Source organism: Neofelis nebulosa, chromosome 12, assembly GCF_028018385.1.
Source record: "Neofelis nebulosa isolate mNeoNeb1 chromosome 12, mNeoNeb1.pri, whole genome shotgun sequence".
NCBI classification, from domain to species: Eukaryota; Metazoa; Chordata; class Mammalia; order Carnivora; family Felidae; genus Neofelis; species Neofelis nebulosa.
In genome coordinates, this window is record NC_080793.1 from 24,714,558 (window position 1) to 24,740,461 (window position 25,904).

Sequence of the window (25,904 nt, forward strand, 5' to 3'; positions counted from 1 at the left end):
CCAGTGCTGCCTTTCCTCCCTCCCAGCCCACCTTCCCAAACTCTGCCCGATCCAAGTCAGTCTTGGATGCAGAAACTTAGCGCGGTTTCCTCTTGTCCCTTGGGCCTTCTGAGGGACATAATGACTCTTTTGAAACTGGAAAGTGATGTTAGCCCAGTCTTGTGCCACATCCAAACAGTAGAGGAATATGTGGGTGTAGAGTCACAGGGCCCACACCCTGTGCCCACACACCCACTGTCCTCGCTGCGGGCCATCGTTGTTGGCAGTCAGTGGTGCGTCTTTCCAGCTTTCCTGCTTTGCATATACAGCACATACCCGCATCCATGCACAAAAATGGTTTCTGTAAGTGTCCACGTTGTAAGCACTGCTGTCCTCTTTCTATTCACTGAACAGTCTGTCCATGGAGGTCTTTTCCTGTTAACATAAATTGGTGTCCCTCATTCTTTTAATTGCTACAGAGGATCCCTGAATGTGGCTGTGCCCTTCAGAATTCTGTGGGTGTACGAGCTGCAGTTTACATGTATTTCCATTGGTTTTTCTAAGGGGAAAGAGCCCTGCCCAGGCGGAACTGTCCTATCTGAATAAAGCGAAGTGGCTGGAAATGTATGGGGTAGACATGCACGTTGTCAGGGTAAGAACCGTGTGCGTTTAAGTAACGGGGTTTCTTGGGTTTCGCTGTGACTGAGCCATGCGTAAACTATGTGCAAACAAAGTAACGTGGTGAGGAAACTGTTTTGCATTCTGCTCTGTGACGACCTGTTAGAACCCTCTACCGATTGTCACTTCGTTTATTTGTAGGGAAGAGATGGCTGTGAATATTCTCTTGGACTGACCCCGACAGGCATATTAATCTTTGAAGGAGCTAACAAAATAGGCTTATTCTTTTGGTAATTTAGTTTTGTCTAATATTAAAAATGTCTTTTCCTATTTTGTGGTGGAATTCTATGTGATGGATGATTATTGAGGGATATTTGCAACCCCGAGATTTGCTTTAAAAACACACCATGCTCCCGTACTTGCGGGTGTTTGGCAGTAGCACTGACTTCTGGATAATCACGCTTGAATGAATGAATGATTTCTGTAGCAAATCTAAGCTTAAAAAGTAGAAAGGAAAACTGCTGTTTGTGTAGATAGTTTTCCTGCGGATTGTACTTTTAAAATGTTTTCTCTCTGACCAGGCCAAAAATTACCAAGATGGATTTTAAAAAGAGCAAATTGACATTGGTGGTAGTGGAGGATGATGATCAGGTAAGCCTCGCTCCTGGCTGTCCTCCTTGCTGCAAATAATCCTTCACTGATGTTCCTGGCCCCCACTGAGACGCGAACCTTGTGCTTCCCCTCAAAGGGACGGGAGCAAGAGCACACGTTTGTCTTCCGGCTGGACAGCGCCAGGACCTGTAAGCACCTCTGGAAATGTGCGGTCGAGCATCACGCCTTCTTCCGCCTGCGGACGCCGGGGAATAGCAAATCGAACAGATCAGACTTCATCCGGCTGGGGTCTCGCTTCAGATTCAGGTGGGCACTGGTTTCTACAACGTGGATGCCGTGTTTCGAAGGAGGGCAGCAGTGATGCTTTTTGTGAATGGATCTGTGTGTCCGGAGGCTTGAGTCGGGTGTCCTCTTCCTGCTTCTTTCGTAAGATCTGACCTTTGGTTGAGCCCCCGGAGCTGTTTCAGCCTCCGTGCCCTCATTGATAAAATGGGGCTAATAACAAAATTGTTAATAGCTGACATGTAGCTGGACCTATGCCATCTCAAACAGTAGATATTGCGGCCATTGAGATTAATTAATATTAAGTAAATTTTAAAATGTGGTTCCTCTGTCTCACTCACCACACATCAAGTGCTCAGTGCACGTGAGGTGGGTGGCTGCCGTAGTGGGTGAGGCAGACGTAGAACACAAGCTGTGCTAGAGCTTTTCATGAACCCGTGTATAATCCTCCCTGCAGACTTAATGAGCTAGGTCCTCTGACTATCTCCACCGTACAGATGAGGAAGCCAGGGCTGAGGGGTTACACAATCTGCCCCAGCGTCACAGTAAGTGGCAGAGCTGCGAGTCAACCCCAGACGGTCTGGGGCTTCTGTTCCAACCCCTCCTCTCTTGCCTTTCGTGTGCCGGCATCAAGAAATGTGTCGATGATTAAGAATGAGAGCAGATGTCCCCCCATGTGTGTGCAAGGGATCCCGGATAGGCTCGGTAGATATTGGAATCTGAAGAGACCTTGAAAACATGGAGAATTTAATTGTTCACATATTTTTACTTAACAATTGTAAGGCCATGTCTTTCAAGATATGTGAAACCTCCTTGGGGTTTTATGAAAAACGGGGATTTATGACCTCATCTGGGACCCTTGTAATCAGAATCAATGGGTGCGCCCATGTGCATTCATGAATAAGGCCTGGGAATGTGCATTTTAAGTGCCCTCCCAGGGTTGATTTCTGAGGCCTGTTTACAGATCTGAGAATCACTGTTATAAGCTCTAAAATTTCACATGGTTTCATAACCTCTGCCCACACATGGCATGTCCTTGAATGCCCTTTCATATGCCAAAAGATGTGCTCTTTTCAGATTTATCTACCGTGCAAGGAAATGGCTGTTGGGGTGGTTGCCAAGGCAGACTTTTCCATCCTTGGAGGACACTCCCCCAGGATTTGGTCCAGACCAGGCACCCTCCAGAAGAAGGAAGGGGAGTTTGGAGACAAGGTTGCCCCTTGGAGGCACTTAGAGCAGGTGGCAAGTGTCCCCTTCCGTGTGATAAATCATCAACCGAGAGTAGGGCCGGAATGAAGCAGTGATCAATCAGATAAAAACAGCATACTTCCCGGAAGCTACCTTGCTTAAAACCCAGAAAGCCTTGGTGAAAGAAGTAATGATTCCCCTGGCATAGTAAGGAAAGCCAGGGTTTAGTTAAGAGGTCACCGATAACAGCATTTTAAAAGACTTAAATGTCTACGTAATGTGTGTTATGAAAGGTTATTTGATTTGTGAATCATTGTGCTCTCAGTCAGATGTGGCAAGTACTTGGACCTGCCTGGTTTGTGCAGCCAAGTGACTGGTACCTAAATTGCGGACTTTGTCTCTTCGTGGAAATATCTGCCCCTGTCATACAGCTTGGATTTGGCAGAGGTGATTTTATTGCTAAATGGAAGGCTAAATTTAGTGTGTGTCTTTACCAAACGAGTTCACGATAAGTTGAAATTTACATTGGAGCTTTTGAAAACAGAAGTGCGCTTCCAAATATGTATAATGTACTGATATTCTGACACTGGTAACATGCAATAAAATATTTACTTTCCAGTGGGCGGACAGAGTATCAAGCCACACATGGGGCCAGGTTACGGAGAACCAGCACCTTTGAGCGGAAGCCTAGTAAACGCTATCCCTCCCGGAGACATTCGACGTTCAAAGGTGGTGTGCTTTTCATTCTGCTTGGCATTTTATGTTATGATGTAGTTGGTTAAGCCCCAAGGAACTTAGCTTGGTAAAGCAGTTCTTAAAGGAACATTCTACTCTTCTACTCTTGTCATTCTGAAGCTTTTGACAAAACCCCAGTGGGAGGGATTCTCTTAATGGGAACCGGGCCACCTTTGCCGTCCGCTGTCTTTAATTTTGACCATTGGACGTGTTCATCTTCTCCCCCTTTTTCATCCTTCTTTTCTTGTGCCTCTTCACTTCCGTTGTACCTGGGACCTCAGGAATATCATAGGTTACCATGTTTTTTTGCCCAGATGAATGATGCTGTGTCTTAGAGGGAAAAACAGTCCTTCTCTCCTCTATCTTACAGTTTCAAATGGGACACCAGACTCATGCTAACCAGAATTCTGGCCACTAAGAGCAGATCCAGAAATTTTAAGTCCTGGACTCCGTACCTGCAGTCAGTCCATGCACGTCCTGCCCTTGAATTTAGCCTGGACTTAGGATGCCTTCCCCTCCCCCCTTTTCAGAACTCCCTGAGCCTTAGTCTGTCATTTACTACTATGGCTTCACGCCTTTCTGAAGGCTGGTACCCAATACAGGACCAGTTGGCAAATGAGCAAGCTGGGCTTGTTTAAACTTGGCCTCCACATCCTACCTCCTAGCTCTTCTCTGCCTACACTTGATTGTTTCTCCCTTCAGGACACCTAGTTTAGCACTGAATTGTGGGCTTTTTCATGGCATGGCCTCTGAACTCTCAACCCCTGGAACCCCCTCCTACATATCACTTAGTCATAGGTTTTTCTTGTATCACTCAGGACTTAGTGGGCCTTTGTCAGAACTGTACCTATACTTCACTCCCTTCTAGAATCTTTAACCTTGTGGGGCACCTGGGTGGCTCATTTGGTTAAGTGCCTGACTCTTCTTTTTTTAAGTGTAGTAGCTATTCCCTAAACCAAATTAAAAAAAAATTTTTTTAACGTTTATTTATTTTTGAGAGACAGAGAAAGACAGAGCACAAGCGGGGGGTGGGGCAGAAAGAGAGGGAGACATAGAATCCAAAGCAGGCTCCAGACTCTGAGCTGTCAGCACAGAGCTTGATGCAGGGCTCGAACTCTCAGACTGCGAGATCATAACCTGAGCTGAAGTTGGACGCTCAACCAGCTGAGCCACCCAGGCATCCCCCTAAACCAAACTTGTAATGTTTGTTTATTTTTGAGAGAGCGAGAGAAAGAGACAGAGCACAAGCTGGGGAGGGGCAGAGAGAGAGGGAGACACAGAATCTGAAGCAGGCTCCATCCAGGCTCCGAGCTGTCAGCACAGGGCCTGACACCGGGTTTCGAACATACAAACAGTGAGATCATGACTTGAGCCAAAGTTGGAAGCTAAACCAACCGAGCCACCCAGGTACCCCCGTTTTTGAACCAATGGTTTAATAGCACAGCAGCCAGAAGCTCTCTAAAGTCATTCTTGGCTGCTTTAATGGAGAAAAAAATGGCCAGTGCCCAGGAAATATGGCCTCACCTTCAAGAAAGACCAGAGGGTGAGAGGATTGGGGGTGTGCCCAGAGAAGGGTGATGGTGGATGAAGGTGATTGACTGCAGGAACTGGGAGCGACAAGTGATGCGGTGGGGGAAAGAGGGAAGGACTTGCTTCCCTGTCAAGCCTTCTGCTTGCTGCCTGCGGTCCATGGGATCAGTGTTATCCAGAAACACTCCAAGTAAGGAAGAAGTTCCTAATAGTGCTGTCAAAGATAGAGCCATCTCAAGACTGTACTGGGCTTCCAGTCCCTGGAGGCGTGTGCAGGCACAAAGGGAAAGGCCCCTTGGTGTGGGCACTGCAGAGGGGAGGGTGTGTCCTATGTCTTGACCCATGGGTGGCTTTGGACCTCTTCTAGACCACAGGTTCCCTGATTCTCCTCTACTTTCTTTCCCAGTCTCCATCCTCTTTTTTTCTTTTGTGTTACTGGCATTTTTTCCCAGCCAGAGTTCTGGCATCTCTGTGAAGCTTTTAATGATTTTCTGTGCTACATCTTTTTAAATTTTTTTAAATGTTTATTTTTGAGAGAGAGAGAGAGAGAGCGTGTGAGGGAGGGAGGGGCAGAGAGAGAGGGAGACACAGAATCCGAAGCAGGCTGCAGGCTCTGAGCTGTCAGCACAGAGCCCAACACGGGGCTCAAACCCACAAACCGCGAGATCATGACCTGAGCGGAAGTCAGATGCTCAACCGACCGAGCCACCTAAATGAAATGGGAGTCTAGATAAACAAGCTTTAGCTCTGTCCATGGTCCCTTCCACAGACTCACATCCTGCCCCAGCTACAAAAGTCTGCCCTGAGCTTCCCAGTACTGTCAGGCGTATATTTCAGCCTCTATCATCCCCTTCTCCGGTCTTTGATTTCACACACCTCTCTGTCTCTGTGTCAAGACTGTGAACCCCTTGAGAGCCAGAATTGCCTCTCATTTCTGTATCTGAGAGCACCTGGCCCTGGGAACATGCTCGGCATTCGCTGAGTGAATTGGAGGGCTTGGCACAGTGGAAAAGAGACTTTTCCTCCAGAAAGAAGGAGCTAATGTGGAAATTCTACCTCCTGGGGTTGGGACCCCGCTGCAACCACAGAAACCTCCACCCTAGTCATTGTCATCACGTGATTAAAAAAAAGTGATACAGCTCTCTAAGATGGCATACCTTTCTGTTTTTCCTTTAAAGCAAGCAACCCAGTGATAGCGGCTCAGTTCTGGTAAGTGCCCCCAGACTCTGGGGTACAGCTCTTCTAATTATCGTCTTTATTTGCAATGTTGACTTTTTCTTTAATACAATTAAACCACAGAGTGAGTCACCTGATGATTTTCCCCTGCTTTTTCTGCTGCCTGACTATACCATCCTCCTGGTTCTCAATAAGTACACAATGGAATGTTCCAAGACCGTTTTTTTTTTTTCTTTTTTAAAACACAGCTGCTCTGTTTGTGTAGCTTTGTGCTTTGTTTATTACAACCGTGGGTGATGAAGGTGAGAGGAATGTGTACAGCGCACTGTGCTGATGGCATTGCAGGCAGTGATGGGAAAGAAAGGCCATGCTCTTGAGCGAAAGCTCCGTGAGAGCAAATGCTGGATTCGCTCAGTGATGTGCAGATTTTACGGTCATACAGTGTAGAAAACCTTTACGAAACACGTTTATTGAATTTCGTGCAGAAAAAAGAACATGTCACAAGACTGAAACTCCAGCACAGATGTGAACAAACTTTTCCTGTGAAGTGCCAGATAGTAAATACTTGGGACTTTGTAGGCGATGCTGTCTCTTTCATGACTGCTCAGCTCTGTGGTTGGCGCACAAAAGCAGCCATAGACAGTCCGTAAATGAAAGGACAAGGCTGCTGCGTTCCAGTAAAACTTTACTCATAAATGCAGGTGGGCTACATTTGGCCCATGGGTGTGATTTGCCAGCCCCTCCCCCAGCACAGGTGTTCTTGATCTTTCCTGTACATGGAATCTCCTGGTGAGCCTTGAAACGTCCCCCTCAGCCCAGCCATACCCCAGGCTCATTGAATCAGTCTCTGGGCAGGGGACGCACGCACCTAGGGTTTTTTGCTTTTTTTTTTTTTTTTTTTAAAGTCCCAGGTGATTCTAGTGTGTGGGAACCACCATCCCATCTTGCACTTGCCTCTTTTTCTCTCTCTGAAACAACTGCTTATGTGAGTTTTGACCTAGGTGGACAGCTGCTCTCTCATGCTGGAGAATTACAGGCTGTCATTCCTTCGGCCCTGGTATCCAAGCTCCAGGCACTGGCAGCCCAGTTTAGTCAGCCCCTTGGTCTTCCCAGGCACACGGGTCTCAGACTGCTGGGGAGGTCTTAGAGATGAACACAAGTTGACTGTGCCATGTGCCCTGCACCTGTACTCGGGCAGAGCCCGGCATGTGGAGGAGCGGATAAGCCAGAGGCCTTGGTTGGGGATGAGGGTGCAGGCCAAGGGACCAGAAGGCCTCCCGCCTCATCCCAGCCTTGCTCTAACCCAGCGTGGGGGCCTTAGGTCTTCCTGCTGGGCTTCCTTTTTCTCACTGAAAACAAGGAGTTTGGGCTAGATCAGTGTTTGCCCTAACTTTTTGAGTCTCTGATTTTCGCCCCCCGGAAGAAACCTGACCTGGAAGTCCAATATAGAGAACAGACAAAAGTGGAGCTGCCCTGGGTGGAGCCAGGCAGGGAGGAAAGGGCTGGTGCCTGCTGTTCCTCTGACATCTGACCCCTGTCCCCCAGGCAGCCACAAGACACCCGCAAGGGCCCCGAAGCGCGCTAGGGAACATAACCAGCCCCTTGTATCACACAGCTGGAGCTCAGCCCTGTGTCTCTGGTTCCAGGCTCCGCCTGCAGTGCCATTCTGTGAGGAGGCAGGCGGCCGACTCTTGTGTCTGGGTTCAGTTCTCAGCACCTGAAGAAGGGCTGCAGAGTCCTGTTGAACTGCCATGGAGCATACCCTGGCCCCCCGAGGGAGGGGCTCCCACATGGGTTCATTGTAGGCCTGTGGGCTCGCCCTTCTCTAGGATCCCTGCTGCGGGTAGTATGCTAGAAGCATTTGCACCTTTCTCCACCTGTCAGTGTATCTTGCTTTTAATTCTCAGGGGCCTGTGAGTTACAACATTTCTTTCCTTTGCTAAGGAAGCGATTGTTTTGTTTGTTTTTCCCTAATAAAATTATATTTTCCTTTTAGCATCTAGTGGAGATTATATATATATTGAGCATCTAGTGGAGATTATATATATTGGGAACCAAAACAAACTTAAAAAAAGTGTCCACCAGGAACAAAAAAACCCAGTAAATATACCCTTTAAGAACAAATGAGCTAATAACCACTGTTCGCAGCTGTTCAATTGCTCTTCGCAGCCTGTGGGATCCCAGGGTGAGTAGGATTGCTGTGGGAGCCAGGGATGAAATTGCGCTCTGGGCTGCAGAGGTGATACCAGAAAAATTGCACCTTGCAGAACACTTAACCTTCCAGATAAAATCCAGCTGGAGGTGAATCTGGCCCAGAGCCTGGCTTGGTGCACTGGCCTTTCTGGAAGACAGAGCCATTTAGACCCCAAGCAAGACTCATAACAGTAAAATGTTTCTCCCATTGTTGAAGCAATAAACCTTGATTTCGAGCACACCACCCTAGCCACGTAGCCCAACGATGGTGCCGTGTTTGTTTGTGTTTCTCCTGGCGGATGCCAGCCTTACTTAGGAAACACATGTGTTTTAAGTGCAAAGCCAGCCTGGGATTCTCTGCCCATATATGTGAGTACGTATAGTTGTTTAACCAGAGTAGTTTTACTTGTGAGTCCACCAAAATAGGATCGTGCATGAGGAGCGTGGTACCTTTGCTCGGACCGTCAGGGAGCCAGCTGGACTCCGTGGAAAGAAGGTGGGCTCTGAGATGGAGCAGATACCCATTCCAGTCCCAGCTCTGCCACTGACTACGTAGCTGACTGACCCTGAGCAGGTTTCCCAACTTCTCTGTTAGGCAACCTTTCCTTTATCTGTAAAATGAGGTGGTACCAGTTATTGACCTCATAGCCTTGTGGTGCGGATTAAATAGTAACAGATGTGGAGCTCCCAGTACAGAGCCTTATATGGAATAAGCGTTCCACGGTGGTGGCCGGATCGTGGCATTGTTCATAGCAGTGGGACCCATAGCGGTAGATGTTCAGAAACGGCCGGTAGATGTTCAGCTCTCCCTTCAGTTGGAAAAAGCTCTGGACGTCACTGGAGCCGTCTGGTGCCACCCAGCAGTTCCAGCGCAGACCTGGAATGGGAGCTAAAAGTACTTGGTGTGTCCCAACTGAAAGGACCCCTTTTTGTCACCAAAGCGTGGCAAGCAGGATTCTGGATTATTACCTTTGTGTTTCAGTTTGTGAGCTCGAAAATGACGAATGGAAGTTGGTGTTTGGTTTCCTTGGTTATATGTTCATGTAAACAGCTAATAACCAAAAAGAAGCGGTGTTCGTGAAAGTTCCTAACAGTGTAGGTGGTGTTTAAGATTTATGATCGTTAAAAAATCACTAACAGTGCCACTTTACAACCTGTTACATTACAATTTTTCCCTTCTTTTCTATAGCTCTAAAACAAATCCTGAAGTCCATAATTACCAGGTGAGATACTGCTTTTAAAGACTTTCTTGAATACTTCTTAAAATTTCAAAATTTTCTACATCAAGTAGTTATTATGCTTATAGTCAGATTTTGAAGAAATAATAACATGCTTTTTGTTGGTTGTGGGGGGGGGGGCTTGGTTTTTTTGTTTTTTTGAGAAAACGGTGAGAGGAGAACCTTCCTCTGTGACTCCTGGCCCCTCTTGGTCATTTCAGCTGCCTATTTTTTCTTAACCTTATCAACTGGCAAACCACAGAGACATATGTTTAAGTTTCTGGGTGGTCAAACACAACCTCTTAGGAGCGCTCAAGTGAGGCCGTGTTTTGTCAGCATGTTCTAGGCCTAGGGAACATGAGTCCCTTGAGATGTGCCTCCAGGAAAGGATGTCTCAGTCACACGTTTGGGAGATGTGTCCTTCATTCCCCTTCTTGGATCTTACAGTCTCCGCTGGGGTTTCAAAAGTACTGAGAAATCCTACAAAAAAGATAACGTTTTATTTTTTTTAATCCATTGTCTCCCCAAATCATTTGATATTCAACACCCCCTCCCCCAATCAAAAAAAGCTAGCTTCTCACCTACCCACCTGTTTTTGATAGTGTATCTGTTATCAGTGGAGCACTGGTTTCCAGAACCTACTTTGTAAAGCATTGTGCCAGGCCTGTTTCCTGCAGAAGGAGCACAGATAGGTTTCTGTGGCTCGTGATATGCTCTTTTACAGGGTGGCCAACCAGGGCCCTCACCGCCTGCCCCCCTACCCACTCACAGTTACCTGGGGGTGGCTCTTGCTGGCCATTCACAGCCTTCTACAACCTGGCTCCAACTTGGTTTTCTACATTTATTGCCTTCCTCCTCTCTGCTCCTTATCATACATCATATGTTCAACTCTCAAAGAATCACATAATCGGTGCCCCCAGAATTTCTTCCCACTGTTCCCGTTTCCATGCTTGTCTGCCTGAAATCCCCTCACTTGTCTGTGCATTAAAATCCCCTCCAGAGTCCCCTCAGAAGCCGCCTCCTCCACAGAGCCTTCTCTGATCCTCATAACTGGAAATCACCAACACCAGTGGTCTTCAACCCCACTGCATGTTAAAACCATCAGGCAGGCTTTAAAAACATGGCCGGTGCTTGGGCCTCACCCTGGGCTGAACAATCAGATGCTCTAGGGACAGATAGTTCTGGGCATCAGAGAGCTTCAGAGCTGCTAAGGGGGTTCTGATGAGCTGTGCTGACAGCGTGTCCCCTCACTTAGTAGGTTTGTGCCTGGAGGGCAGCAGTCGTGTCTGATGGCCTCCTCACTTGGGGCCATTTCTCTTTTCCTGGGCGGGTTCTGTCCAAGGACATTACGCTCAGGTTTCCTCCATCACAGTCTGGTTTCGGATGTCACAAGAAGCTACTCCATGAGGTCACCTGGGAGCGTTTGTTCTGGTTTAGTGTCTTTCCTGATCTTTTGTTGCCGTAGATACTAATTTTTCGATGGGGGTGGGATCCTAACGTACATGACTTTTACGAGGTCTCCAAATTATGTTTCAGAAGAATTTTGCCATATCATCTTCCATACATGAAATCATATTCCCGATGTGTAGAATCTGGGCACAACTTCTGAGTTTGGAGGGGATAACATGTAAAAAGTGCTTTGAACCTGGTAGGGGAAAAGCTAGGTTTCCCGATCTTGTCTTTTTTTAGGTTCTTGAATCTTCTCAGTCACAGATCAGCTTTTTGGTTTGGAGAAATTTTCGGGTGTGACTGGCTAGCTGTGGGGGAAGGGAAGAGTTGTGGACGGGCGGTCCCTGCTTGAAGGCAAGAAAAAAAATGAAAACAAAGCCCATTATTCCCTGCTCAGAGTGAATACCGAGGAAGTTGTTCACGGAACTCACATGCACGAAAACTGTTCTTGTAACATCTTTGGCAACCACTGGTCCCCCACACCTTAGCCATCTTGGAGGTTACGTGTTGCTCTGTCAAGGTTTGGGAATGAATTGAGCGGGAAGAGAACGTCCTGAGAAGTGGCCTGATTGATAAAGGCTTGAGTGCTGAGAAGGGTTTTCGGGAGAATGGGAGTATGGAACATCTGTCTTATTGTGACCTCAGTGAGACTAGCCAACTGCAAAGGATAGATTTCTGTGGTTTTGATAAGGACATCTCTTGGTGTTTGGGGAGGGACAGTTCTTCATTGTTGGGACTGTCCCAAGAGTTACAGATGCTTAGCTTTCCTCTTCTCTGCCCAGTAGTTAAAAGGTAATTTTGCAGTCATTGTGACAAGCAAAAATGCACATATATATTTCCAATTATCCCCAGGGGAAAAAACTGCCCCAATGACCATCTGGGTTAACATTTAAAAATGCTGCTTGACAGCTTTAGAGTGTGAATAAATTACCGAAGGAGATCAAGGAAGGTTTGGGAATATCCTTCCAGGTCTTTATGGATGAGGTACCCACCTCTCCCTAATGAATCTGATTTGCTTGTGTTTGAAGACAGGGAGTGGAACAGAAGGTCCATTTCTATTCTACATTATTCCCTTTTGTTGAAGATGCAGCCAGTGGAGCCTCATTTGGGGCCTGGCTGTGTGACCAAAACACTGGAAGCATTTCAGCTATGGGCACATCTAAACTCTAGGTGTTTGTCCCCCTAAGAGAGGTCAGCTTTCAGCGTCTGCTCCTGAGATCTTTTCTCCAGATTCCCTTTTCCCGTAGCCTGTGCAGGGGGCTGCACACTTAGCTTGCTGACAGGCAGCTCTGAAGGAGAGAGCTCACTAGAATACAGAATAGGCAGGGAGGGCATCTCAGTTTCCTGAAAACTGAATGAACAGAATTACTGAGAATTTTCCATAATACAGAACAGGCCTCTGCTTATTAACCAAAACAGCAGGGGAAGGAGCAGAAGGGGAAGAAATAATTAAAAGAATAATGGTGGCAAGACTGTAGTGACTTAAACGTCAAGAGGGTTTCATGTGCTCCACAGAAAGTTTAGCCTTGAGAAGCCCCGTGGCTTCTGGCCTTGCCTGGAGCCACCGCCCTCTACAGGCCAGAGGCGGTAGACAGTCCCGTCACCCAGCCAGGCCTGCCTTGTCTTCACTCCTGCTCGTTCTGTGAGTCATCAATCTGGATCCATTTTTTGAATGGACAAATTCCTTCCTTCTTTCCTTCTGTTGTATCAGAATAATCAGTGCTCTGAATGGTTTGGGGTTTTGTTTGTTTTTGGTGACGGCCAGGTGGGCGGCAAGGTTTGGTACTAGGTTTTGGATCACATTTTAGAAAATTATTCTTATTGCTTAAACAAGGGAGAAGGTGTTCGCCCACAATCCTGCTGACTTAATGTCCCCGTCCAGTTGTCTTGTGTTTGCAGATGTCACTGTTACACACGGTTGTCGTCATCTTCAGCAATGACAAAAATTGTTTCTGAAGAAAGAAATTGCCTACCATTCACCCCATATCTTGGGTGTCCTCCGTCTGTTCCCTTGGGAGAGATGAATACTGCCTGTCCTGGGCGCTCTAGGGGACCCTTCCCAGACAGATGCTTTCCCCTTTCTTCCGAGGGCAGCCTTCCAGCCCCCCTGCCTTTGTCATAGGGGAAACGTGATCGTCCTGGGAAGCCACCGCCCATCCAGGGTTTGGTTATAGCCTTTCCAGTCACAGCCCTGGGCCCCTCAGCTGGATGCCAGTAAAAGAGAAACTAAATGAAGACCATTGAAATCAAAAGGTCATTGAATAATCAAGTTTGGTATTTCATTTCTAGCCTCAATACCATCCCAATATCCACCCCAGCCAGCCTCGGTGGCACCCTCACTCTCCAAATGTAAGGTAAGTGCTTGAGCTCACGGAGCTGTACTTACTTGAAAGTTCTCCCTTTCTCCGGAAAGGCTCAAATTCTGCCTCGTTGTGAATCGAAAGTCTGCATCGGAAAACAACGGTTAAGAGCTGCTGTGTCATGGCAGAGATGAATAATTTGCAGAGCAAAAGAAGCCAGTGATGAGTCTGGATTTACCAAAGTTCTGCTTTATGAAATGAAAATGAATTGGGTTTTGTTTTTTGTTTTTTCAGTCATTCTAACCTTAGATATTTTTGGTTTGGTTTTGTGTTAGAAATGTTGCTTAAAATTTCTAAGTAACGTTTTCCTGTCCCAAGAATTCGGTTACTAAAAATATGCTTTGAGCTTGGGGATTTTTGTTGTGGGTTTTTTGAAAGGACTTTTTTTCAGGGATGGAGTGGGGGGTTGCTTTTTGTGATTGTGGATCTTTTTTCTGAACCTAGGGGTCAGTAAACTTTCTCTGTTAAGAGCCACATAATCAATATTTTCAGCTTTGTGCTCTCCGTCACAACTACTCAACTCTGCTCTTGTAGCTTCAAAGCAGCCTCAGACAGAAGTGAATGGGCAGGGCTGCATTCCAATAAACTTATTTACCAAAGCAGATGGTGAGTGGGATTTAGCCTGAGGGCTCTGTTTTACTCACCTCTGCCCTAACCCTACCACAGTCCTTTCCAAGTAAACTGGCGCCTGCCTTGCTGGGTTTCTAGTTAGGCTCGAGAGTGTTTTAACGCTAGCTTTGTAAAGGCAAACGTTCCTTTTAAGATTTGAATTTTAGATCAGTCTTAATTGGTGTTTATGTGTGAAGCTCTTTCTGTTGGTGAATTCACTTTGCATAAAGTTATTTCTTGGTAAGGTTGCTAGCCTTGCTGCTTGAGAAAGTACGGAGAATGGAATGATGGAAATAAATCCATTTGGAGTAAGGCAAATGAGAGCAATTAGTTCTTGAGAATTCTTGCCACTTTTGTTGGGGGGACCTTGGAGGAGAGCAGTGCTGTTTGATCGTAAACACTTGATATTTGGGTAGCTTTTTAAAGCTAGTCAGCCTAGTGGACTAATAATTCTAAATGTTTCTGTGTATTGTGAAGGCAGTTTATTTTCCAGACATAAGAAACAGAAGAGATTTCTAGAAGTGCTATTTTTATTAACCTTGTTTTTACAGAATTTTACACTTCTTTTGGCCTGTTTTGTCACATTAGTTTTCCTTCTGAGGCATGACCTTGCCCAGCACTTAGCAGTGGGGATTCCGAGGAAGGCTGGAACAGTGCGCCTCACCTGGGAGCTTGCTGATGCATTCTTTGCCCCACCCGGGCCCTACTGGGTCAGGATCTCTGGGGGTGGGGCCCCGCAGTCCGTGTTTTACCAGGCTCTCCAGAGTTGGAGAAGCACTGCCTGAGATACAGAGGTCATTGGTCCTAGGCTCTGGTAAACGCTGCCTAAGGCACTCACAGGGCACCGTAGCATGGTCACAGCCCCAAGAAGTGCCTGGGAAAGGAACCTTTTTCACCTGACTTCCCCCAGACTGAGGGATCCTCAAGGTGCCCTTTGAGAAATGTGGTATGGCCGCGACCGAGCTTTTCTCCACTTGGAAGTTGGTAGATCACCTGCATCCGAATTTTAAACATACCTGAGCAAATCCACTCATTTCAGCTTGGAAGCCATCCCCATTCACATGGTTCATGGTTTTTCCCGCCCGCTTGCCTCGTGCTTGTGTTGTTTCACTCACATTTCTGAATTTTCTTCCATCCCTCCCGCTAACCATTCACTCTGCCGACAAAACAGGCCATGCTTTCAGGATGACAGGCCACACTGGGAAACGTCGGCCAGTGGAAGTGGCGGCCGTTTCGATTATGTCCACGACCAGAACCAGAAGAACTTAGGAGGAGTGCAAAGTATGATGTACCGAGATAAACTCATGACTGCACTTTGAAAGACTGACACATCTCACCTCTGTTCACCAGCATGGTTTCATTACATTCCATGAAACATGTCTTGCCATCACACAGATGCGTCCGCAAAAGTGTCCTTAAGGAATAGTTCTGAAAGGTGTTTCTGGAGTCCGTGTACATATTTGAAAATCTCCACAATCAGTAGTCACAATTTACTGTTGACTGCGTTCTCAATAAAATGAAGGTAGTGAAAGGCTCAGGAATCGTTTTAATATTCTGATTTAAAAATTGGAGTAAAAGTCTATGTTTATCATATTGCTGTGTATTTGGTATTTCTCTGTTATTTAATGAATGGGACCAAATAAAACCAGAAGAACTTAGGAAGAGAGCTCTTTGTAGAGTACCATACAGCCCTGGGGCCCAGTCCTGGCCGTTGTGAGATTGTGGACAAGCCTTTCTCCTTTGCTGGCCTCCTTTTCCCCCATCTGGAAAGAGTGGGTAGGACTAAGTGATTGCCAAGCTCCTTCCAGCTCTAAAATTCTGTGATCGTATTAAAAGTTAATATTTTTAGTCTGAGGATGTAACATTCAAACTAAATTGCTCGTAGGAAAACTGCAAATTTCCCTTCTCTAACAGAGGGCTACCGCTTTCGGAAGCGCAAGAACGTATATAACTTGTTACATAAATGCGGGGAGGCTTTGAATTTCTGATCTTAAAGCAGTTCAGGCACATTGAATCTTAGCAGTTTTACTAATCATAAATTGCATAGCATCCCTTTTTGATAGAATTTGTCGCTCAAGTACAAGAATAATTTTTTTTCAATTGTTGATCGGTGCTGCTAACTTGCATGATTTCAGAAGACACAATTGTGAACACACACTGTCAGAATTTATAGAATTTGAGGCTTGGTTTTTACCCTGGACTTAACTCTTTTAAAAAGCAACATGAAATCCAAGATAACATTTATGGCTCAAATTAATGTGTGTAAGATTTTAATGAAGCTGTGCCAAAGCATTCTGTAGAATAGGATGGGATGGGTGTTGTACATTTTGTAGTACCAGCTATCAATGGGCTGTCTTTTAGGGTAGAACTTGTACCAAAATATTTATTTCCCCACCCCACCCCCCCATTTGAAGCCACAAATCAGACTTTTTTTTTTCCTTGGTAAACCTGAGATAATTTTTCATTAGTCTTTTTGTGAAAAACGATTCTTATGCCATTTAAGTATATGTAATTGTAATTTGGCCCACTGTAAGCCTTTTTTAAAAAAATGTGTTGACATCTCTTAAGACACTTTATTGCTAAAATCTGATCTATTTTTGGTTACCACAAAAATCTGTCCAGCAGGAGGGGCTCCGCTGCAGGCCTTGCACGGCGGAGTCCTTCACCGACAAACTCTTCCTAAGATAATCTGTTTACAGGTGTATTCTGTTGTAGCAGATGTTTTGATCCTCAGTGTTTGTGCCGCATACAAATAAATGTGTTCTGAATCTTTTAATCTTAGTGATCCATTTTTACAAATGTGTTTCCAAGGAATAAAGATTATTCTTGCTTTTTTGGACTCCATCTTCATTTTACATTGCGCAGAAGTATCGTTTGTGGATGACGTAGGTAGTGGGACGGTGAGCTCTCCGAAGTCTGGAGGTGAGCATTCCGTTAGGTGACATGGAGGAAGTTCGTCCGAGGATGAAGCTGCCCTTGGGAAGAGCAGCTCTGGTAGGCACGGTGGCTGAAGCATTTCTTCATCTGGTTCATCTGTGGTGAAGGTTCTAGTAACTGGTCACAGGCTCTGGACTGAGTGAAGCGGTGGCAGAGTGGGTTTCCCCCATAACGGTCCTGTGATGAGGATGGGTGTTGGTCCTGGCGACTCACTGTTTCCGGTGGAAAGACATCCAAACCTGTGTCTGTGGCCTCCTGGAGATGGTGTACACAGATCCCCTCTAATAAATACCTTTCTGCTTAAAATAACTTGAGTGGATTCAGTTGTCTGCAACCACGAAGTCTAACCAGGATGCATACTTACGGCCTCCTAATTGTTAAATGAGGTGCACACTTTTCATCCCGCAACTCTGTGGACCTTCCTCTACTGCATGTGATGGTGATGGTCACTCACTCACAGCTTCTCGAAGTTCTGTTCCCTTGGCTTTTTCAACATCTGCTTCTCCAGCTCTTTGACTTTTGCTTCTGTCTTTGTAACAGCCTCTTCCTCTGTCGTCCTCTTAAATATCGGTGTTTTCCAGGGGTCCTTCCTCTGCCCACCTCTTTTATCTCCATCGCAGTCTGCCTGGGACTTTTCATGCTGGCACAGCTTTATGGCTGTTGGCCCTAGAACCCTGGTCTCTTACCCAGACTAGTCCTACAAGATTTTAGACTGACATTTCAACCTGTGTATCCCGTATATACAGCTCAAACTCATGTCAGAAATCAAATTCATCATCTTTTGCTGGAGATAAAAAAGACGTCTGCCCGATTTTCTCTCTTCTACCCGCTACACCATCCGTAGCTCTTTTCCCTTTTGCCACCTGCACCCAGGCAGTCCCTGGGTCTACTCAGTTTCCTTGCCAACCTTTGCCTTGAGAGATGCTCTTCCTGGTCTCCCTGATTCCAGGCTCCTGACAGGCTCCTCCTGCTCAGTCTCTAGAGGAATCTTTCTAAGGAAACACTCTGGTTGTGTCATTCCAACGCTCCACATCTGCCAGGGTTCACCACCACCCAGAGGGTGAAGTCCAAGGCCTTCTTTATGGAATTCCTTTGCTATCTGCTTCCATCCTATTACTCAAGCCTATTTTGCCCCATTTCTCACCCTCCTGCTTAAACGTCTGCACCACCACGCTGCTTGTGGTTCCTGGCATTCACCGTATCCTGCTGTTGCCCCGACCTGTGCTTTGCAAATCCTGTTTCTTCTGCCAAGAACTCTGTCACTCCCATCCCCTTTGCCCAGCTGCCACTCACCCCTTCAACCTCCACTCAGGTGCGTCTTCTCCCAGGGACTCTGACCACCCCACCTCTGCAAATTGGGTTGGTTTCCGTGCTCTGCTCTGTAACTTCCCCTCGGCCCTCCTATGGCAACATTGCATTCACTGCTTTATGTTAAAACTGCCTCTTTGGTTCATCTTATCCTGGAGCCTGTACGCTTAAGTATGAGCTTTGTATCATATTTGCCTTTGCTCCCCAGTGCCTGGTAGATAGCAGGTGCTCGTGAATGTCTGTTCAACAAATGAATTATTCCACCTTCATTCTAACAGAAATGTCTAGCCAGATAACAGGCAGCACATCATCTCTGAGCTGGTCCCAGAGGTATCTGAACAACTGTACCCAGTCGAGGGCGTCACATTTGGAGTAGGACATTGACCATCACCTATGTTCTGGCTTCAGCTTCATCATCTGAATGTTACCCGGTGTGTCTGCGGTGTTCTCATTTGAAGCATTGGTATGATGATAGCCTTGCTGCTACAGGGCAGAGGACAGTCCAGCCACGAGATCCTGGAAGCCCCGGTAGGTTGACATGGATCCACAGTAATATACAGGGACTGATGACCAGATGCGTGCTTCCTGCGCTCCATGTGTTGCTTCACTTGACCTTCCTGGCCACTCTGTGAGGTGGATCTTGCCCTCCTTTCTCACCTGGGGGAGCTCAGGCTTAGGGTTTAACCAAGCAGCTTGCACATTGTCACGCCTGTGCAGTTCTGACTCCAGCCCATGTTCTTGGTCCCTGTGCTCTAATGCTTCCCGCCAATAATCATCTCGAGATTTGGGACCCTGTCGATCTACATCTCCATGAGACTATTACTAGATTATGTTGACGAGCTCACTACTCTGGAATCCAGTTACTAACTAGGAGCCACTTACCACCACCAGCATCAAGTGATTGTCCATATGCTGCACACCTGTGGTCCAGTAAGTAACCTCGTCCATCACCATCTCTCATTAGCTAATAACCCTGTTACTCCTCTCCCCGCTCCTCTCCCAGGGGTCTAGTAACCCCTAACACTTTACCCTCCCCCCTCTAGCAGTCTAGAACCTGCATTCATTCAACAGCCCCCTTTGCTAAGGAGCAGAGATTGAACATTATTTTCTTCTTATGAAACACTCCTTATTTGACATGATTCACTGCTTCCTTTCCTGGAGCTCACAAACTCGTCATTTCTTCTGGAGTATTACCTGCCTGCACAACCAACCTCAGGATTCTATAACCAGTGGAATTAGCTTTTTGCATTTTTGAAACTGAGGACTTACTGGTCTTGTATCATTCCCTATTTTTCTGTGATCCCTCAGAATATCTTAACAGTGAATTGGCATTGTTGTCAGATTGATACAATTCATATGGACTGAAAGACTTGAAATCATGCCAGGTAATTATCTTGGCCTTCAAAACCCTCTCGCCTGTTTCATTTCTTGGTCTACCATTTCCACTGAAAATGGTTCCCCTTAACAGCAAAGATGAAGGAATAAGGGCAGTGCAGGAGTGCTTCCCCCCTGCACCGCCCCCGCCCTGCCCCGCGCCTGTTAATATGGTACCATCCTTCCAGGTCAGTGACTCCAGCCTCCTGGGTCCTGGTCTGAACACAATAATAGATCCTTTTCGTTGCCCTTGACTTTCCAAGTTTTAACTAGTCCTTTAAGATCTGAGCTCATCAAAGAACTCCCTGAGCAGCCATATTGATCCTTTGAATCAATATTTCCCAAACTTGGCTCTAAGTCAATTCCCTGACTGACCAAATCTTCCATAAGTACCAGGTAAATGCCTTAAATAGGCTTAGGATGATTTGCCTCTGCCATTTCCCTCCAGGAGGCAACTGACAAATGCCAAGGCAAGGCATAAGGGGGCAGGGAGAGAGAAACCTCAAACTACTGTTCAGGAAAGAGTCCCTTTGTACATGAAAAGTAGCACATTTTTAAGAAGGCCCCTGAGGCATCTAAAAGGTGAAACTAATGTGAAGTTGACATTCAGCAGAGCCTCAGCAAAGGAAATCTTAAATAATCCTGCAAATTGGCAAACTTCCCCAAATTAGGGAACCAAAGAATTACTTGGACAGCTTATTAAAAATGGAGAGGTGCCTGGGTGGCTCAGTCAGTTAAGCATCCAACTCTTGCTATCGGCTCAGGTCATGATCTCATGGTTTGTGGGTTCGAGCCCTGTGTCTGGCTCTGTGCTGACATTGTGGAGACTGCTTGGAATTCTCTCTCTCTCCCTCTCTGTCTGCCCCTCCTCTGCTTGTTCTCTCTCTCTCTCTCTCTCTCTCTCTCTCTCTCTCTCTCTCTCTCTCTTTCTCTCTCTCTCTCAAAATAAAGAAACTTAGGAGATTTCTAGGCTCTACTTAAGTGATTGGTGGTAAGACCTAAGGAACCTTCATTTTAAGTCACCAGAAGAGTCTGAGACAGGCAAGTACAGGACCTCACTTTGGAAAAGCACAGCTTCCTATCTGGTTTGCCTTCTTCTTCTTTTTTTTTTTGTTTTTTTGTTTTTTGTTCCACTTTAACTCTCATTAGAAAGGCCAACTCTTTTCTTTAGATTAGGCATGAATCAAACAGTAAATGAATCCATCATCATAAGTAGCTAGCTATGTTTTCACTTATTTAGTAGGTTCACAGTGAAGCAGAAGAATGTGAAAAATCTAGTGTTTCTTTCTATGGCCTTCCTTTCATCATAACGTCCCTCTCCCAAGTCTGTCAAACGGAATGCGTCGTCATCCTGCACTCCTCACTCCAGAAGCAAGGGGCTAGAGAATTGCATCCACTGGAGCTGAAGGTGGCATGGACACACCAGCGTAGGGACCCGTGCCAGGCTCAGAACCCAGCGTGGGGAAGAGGCAAAAGTTTGCAGAAGCAAATTGGCAGGATGCTGCACGCTGCTGAGAGACAGACTGCAGGTCCAGTGTGGAGAGGTGACTTTGTTGGGACATGTGCCCCGCAGTTTTCTGACGAGGTGAAATGTGAATGCTCTGGAGCCCCACAGGGTTTGAATCCCAACGTTGTCACTCACCAGCCATGTGACCTTTGTCCGGTTTCTTCTCTGTGCCTCATTCTCCTCATCCCCAAATGGAAGTAAATGACAGTAGGTATGTAAGGTGCTCTGCACAATGTTTGATGCTGGCTGGTGGCCAGTTTTGGTGGCTTTTGAGGTTTAAGGCCTTAGCGGTCCATGTGGTGAGAAACAGGTCGAGGATATTCAAAGTCTTGCTCAAGGAATGGCCTGTGTTAAAGGTTGATAGCTTGAGACATATGGTCTAAGTTTAGCAATGGAAAGGGGTGCTTGGTTCCAAGAGAAAGATCAGAAGGAAGAGGGTTAACACAATACATAAAGACACGTCTCTGAAACTCTAACAAGCTAAGAGCAGAAACACCGTGGTGATCTTTTGAGAGGAAATAAAAAGAAAAATGATATTTCTGTCTGAGAATACTAGGAAATAACTGGCCAGGCAGAATGTGGACAATGCTTTCCCATCTGCACGCGGCAGAACTGGCAGAGGAAGGAGTTGGGGAGACTACTGAGGATCCATTCTGCTGGTACAATTGGGACCCAAAAGTTGGGAGAATTAAAACAGCACCCGCTCGGTCCCCAACTTGTCTAGCTTAGTATTTCATTTTACACAAAGCAGAGAAGGCTTTTAACAATCAGGTGACTAAGTAGAAAGTCAGTAATCAAGAGAACCGCCGTGCTTTTTCACTTATTTTAGGAGGTAATGCATTGGCAAAAATTCAGACAAAAATATACAAAAGTTATTTTTCCTTTCCACCTTCCGATTCCCTAGTTTCCTAGTTTTTCCTAGAGGCAAACGTTAGCGTTTCTTCCTCTTAATCTAGAGCTATTCCGCGTATAAACAAGCACATGTACTTAACCAATCGGTATTGATGGTCATTTAGGTTGCCTCGAATCTCTAAAATTACAGTTTTTCTGCTGTGCTTATATATTCCATTTATGTACTTGAGCAAATCTGTCTGTAGGTAAGCTCCCTGAAAGTAGGGGTGCTGGGTAAAAAGATATGTGCGTGTTTAATTTGGACATTGCCTAACTAAATTTCACCCTAAAGATATTCTACCTAATTACACCTCCTCTCCCTGCTCCCTCACCCCACCCCACCAGCGATTTGAAGGGCCTCTGTGATTCTACAAAGAGGAAGCTACAAGAGGAAGCTCCTAGCCTTAGCTAATTCTTTTCAACCTTTGTTAGTCTGATGGGTAAAAATCAGAATTTCCATCTTAACTGTATTTGTAAGCAAGGTTGCATACCTTTCCATCTTTCTGAACGTCCACATTTGTTACTTATTTTCTCTGAACCATCTGGAACCTCTGCTCTTTTGTCGTGCTCTTTAATAAAGATCAGACTGATGAAGTAAAATTAATCATATCATCATAGCCTTTTTAATAGTGGAGAAAAGGATAGAAAGAGTTGATATTTACCAGGCATTTTTTGAAAGCAGATTTCCAAAAGCTTAGGTAACAATCAATATGATATGATGCCCTGGAGATCAGAAAAAAGAATACGGACAGCATAAAAACAGCCAGGGTGAAGGACTTGATTTCTAACATCCATATTTCCTTTCCTGTTTGGGAATTTGTTGAGAACTTTCTACTCCAACTTCTTAAATACCCACTCCAACATTGTGAATTTCCCTGGTGCACTGACCAGGGAAGGAGGGATTTACTTTTAGTTACAATTAAAGTTCTAACTTATCAGATATAAAATCCCACTTTATCCCAAGATATGCCAGTGGTTTTATTGGAGGAAAGGCTGCAGAATTTAAAACACCAAAACTGCCGTAGTCTGGGCAATCCACTAAATAGGGTTAGAATAATTAGAGGAACATCCCCGTAGGCTCATGTCATAAGAAACCCGCAGAACCTACCTAATCATCCCCTACTGAATTGTGAATGGCTTAAACATCACTTTCTGCAGCTGAAACCTCAAAAGCAAGAGGTGTTGCTATGCTAACGGCTCCACGGGCTTCATTCCGTGGCTGAATAATAGATGCTCTATCTATAGTCAAGGCAATTAAACAAGCCCTTAAAATTGGGCCCAGTGTATAGCTTCAGAGGCTAACTCAGGATGTTTATGCTAGAAGCTTCTGGAAAACCTACAAGAACTGAGGAACAGAGAAAGGCTCATTTGAAGAGATTTTAAGACACTAACAAAAGCCAAAATAGATGAATCCGCATCGGTAGCACCTCGGACACACACGCCCGGTGTTCAGCTCCAGCGCCTGCTCACGCTGGTATCTTATGCAATTAGAATGTCTCAAACCTGCCCTTAACAGAGCGTGCCTTTTATTCATCGAACCTGAACTTCATTCTGGAATGGATAATGGTTTCATTTCATTCATTCCGGTGAGTCGGCTGGTGTCTGCAGAGTGGAAAAATAACTCTGTCAGCGCACGCCCAAGTCTGCCATGGCTCTTGCGAAGTGTAAAGACTGGCTCCTTGAGACGTTATTCTTCACAAGTAGTAGCCGCACTTTCATGGCAACAATTGTTTCGTCGTGCCGCTCTTTGAGGGCTCCCGTGTGATGCTGTTTGGGGATGCATTTAAAGCAGTGGCGGGGGGTGAGTCTGTTCACGCTGTTACCCACCTGGGGAAAAAAAAAAAATCTTCATTTTAAAGCAGAAAGTGGGCACTGGAATGCAGAAATGAGAGGCCAAAAAAATCCATGAGAAACCAAGAAGGGAAAGCACTGTTAAATTTATTACAAGTGAATGTTGTAAAGGAAAACAACTATATTTGTGTCAGTATTTTTTTTTTAAGGCAGGAAAGAGATTGAATAAACTCTTAGTCATGAGCCTCTGTGCAAAAATGAACTCATGGAATATTTATTCTCTGGGCTCAGATCCTGAAATTGATCCGGAATTGCTAAAATCCTAGATCTCCCCACAGAGTTCTAAAGCTCTTCCCCACCGCATCATGCCTCAATCAATCAGAGAGAGGTTATAAACTTATTAAGAGTAACATTAGGTTAAAACAATTTTCTGGCAGAAAACCGTCGAGGCCTGCTGACCCTCTTCCAGCCATTCACTGAAACCGTCTGATGACCAGTTTCACCAAAGGATAATTCCAGACTCAAAGGGGGGGTACCTATCCTACCCGGTCTCACACAGGACAGAGACCCAGCTGCCCCCGAACCCAAAAAGGCTCTCCTGACTGCTTCGGGTACAGAAGATTTTACAGTTTTACAGAGGCCGTTTAATGTTAGGAACAACTGGGAACTCATGACCAAAGTGAAGCTTTTATGAATAGACACATGATAAATTACCAAAGGAAAATTAAAATTTAATGCACTACAACATTTATTCAACAAATATTGACTGTGTTTCTATCCTATGCCAAGTACTAAAATAGGCACCGGGAATTGATGTTGAAGAAGACGCACAGCCTTTGGCTACAGCCAGTTAATAAACTAATCAAAACAGCTTCCATTCTTATGGATTCAACCATTACCTGTGCTAACACTAGAATTAGCTCCAGGCTGATTGCTTGGAAGGTGTCTTGAAAGAAATACAAATTTGAAAAAAATTCCATCTGCCAATTAGTTGTCTATAGAAAGGAATCTAAACCATGCCAAAAAAATATTATTTTGACCTTTTCAGACAAGGGGAAAATGAGGTCATTTCATCTTTTCTTTCTCGTCACTTTTTAAAAAAATGTTTATTTTCGAGAGAGAGAGAGAGAGAGAGAGCACAAGCAGGGGAGGGGGAAGAGAGAAGGAGACACAGAATCTGAACCAGGCTCCAGGCTCTGAGCTGTCAGCACAGAGTCCTGTGTGAGACTTGAACTCACAAACTGCAAGATCATGACCTGGGGTGAAGTCAGATTCTTTTTTTTTTTTTAACTTAACATTTTTATTTATTTTGAGAGACAGAGCAGGAACGGGAGAGGAACAGAGAGAAAGAGAGGGAGACACAGCATCTGAAGCAGGCTCCAGGCTCTGAGCTGTTAGCACAGCGCCCGATGCAGGGCTCAAACCTACGAACCGTAAGATTGTGACCTGAGCCGAAGTCAGATGCTCAACTGACCGAGCCACCCAGGTGCCCCCTGAAGTCAGATTCTTAACCAACTTGAGCACCCAGGTGCCAATCTAGTCACTTTAAAAAAAAAAAATGAAACCACTAAGTTACTGTAAGAAATCAACCCTAATTAACATACCTAACCCTCAAAACGTGTCACGTTCCTAAGATTGTTGATAGAAAATTTCTCCTCAAACCCATTTTTAAAAAGCTACAGTTTTTCAAACATATTCTCTGCTTACAAATAGTATGCTTGCACTGAATTTAATAAGAACTTGTAGCAGTATGTTAGTCTAATGACCTATTCTGCTCAGCCTCTACTAAATTAAAATTGAAATGAGTGACAGGTATCCTGGAAACCATGATGAGCAAATGCACCTTCTCATCTCTCAGTCGGACATGGCACAAATCAAATTATTTCACTGAGCTGTAGTTCCTGGCATATAAATACTTACTAGATGTTTGCCCAAAACTGCAGTATCTGGGGCCCAGATAAGTGAATGAGTTACCTGAGGTCACATAGCTAAGCAGTAGCAAAACCAAAGCTAAGTGCCCACCAGAGTTGTTTTTTTCTAAGTTTACTTATTTATTTTGAGAGAGATGGAGACAGCGTGAGTGGGGGAGGGACAGAGAGAGAGAGGGAGACAGAGAATCCCAAGTAGGCCCCACACTGTCAGCACGGA

At 45.5% G+C, this 25,904-nt stretch overlaps 1 protein-coding gene across 12 annotated transcripts in view; it reads left to right on the forward strand.

The window, feature by feature from the left end:
* Positions 1-25,904, forward strand: part of EPB41L4B (erythrocyte membrane protein band 4.1 like 4B) — a 130,752-nt gene that overhangs the window by 61,085 nt on the left and 43,763 nt on the right. For 11 of the 12 annotated variants that reach the window (XM_058694624.1, XM_058694626.1, XM_058694625.1 and 8 more), the window contains exons 8-15: positions 544-631; positions 799-887; positions 1,179-1,248; positions 1,346-1,515; positions 3,299-3,408; positions 6,123-6,153; positions 9,503-9,536; positions 13,269-13,333. In XM_058694624.1, the coding sequence (XP_058550607.1) occupies positions 544-631; positions 799-887; positions 1,179-1,248; positions 1,346-1,515; positions 3,299-3,408; positions 6,123-6,153; positions 9,503-9,536; positions 13,269-13,333 (657 nt within the window). Of the gene's footprint in view, positions 1-543; positions 632-798; positions 888-1,178; positions 1,249-1,345; positions 1,516-3,298; positions 3,409-6,122; positions 6,154-9,502; positions 9,537-13,268; positions 13,334-15,119; positions 16,782-25,904 lie in introns of those variants that run through there. The other variant, XM_058694636.1, reaches the window with a different exon arrangement.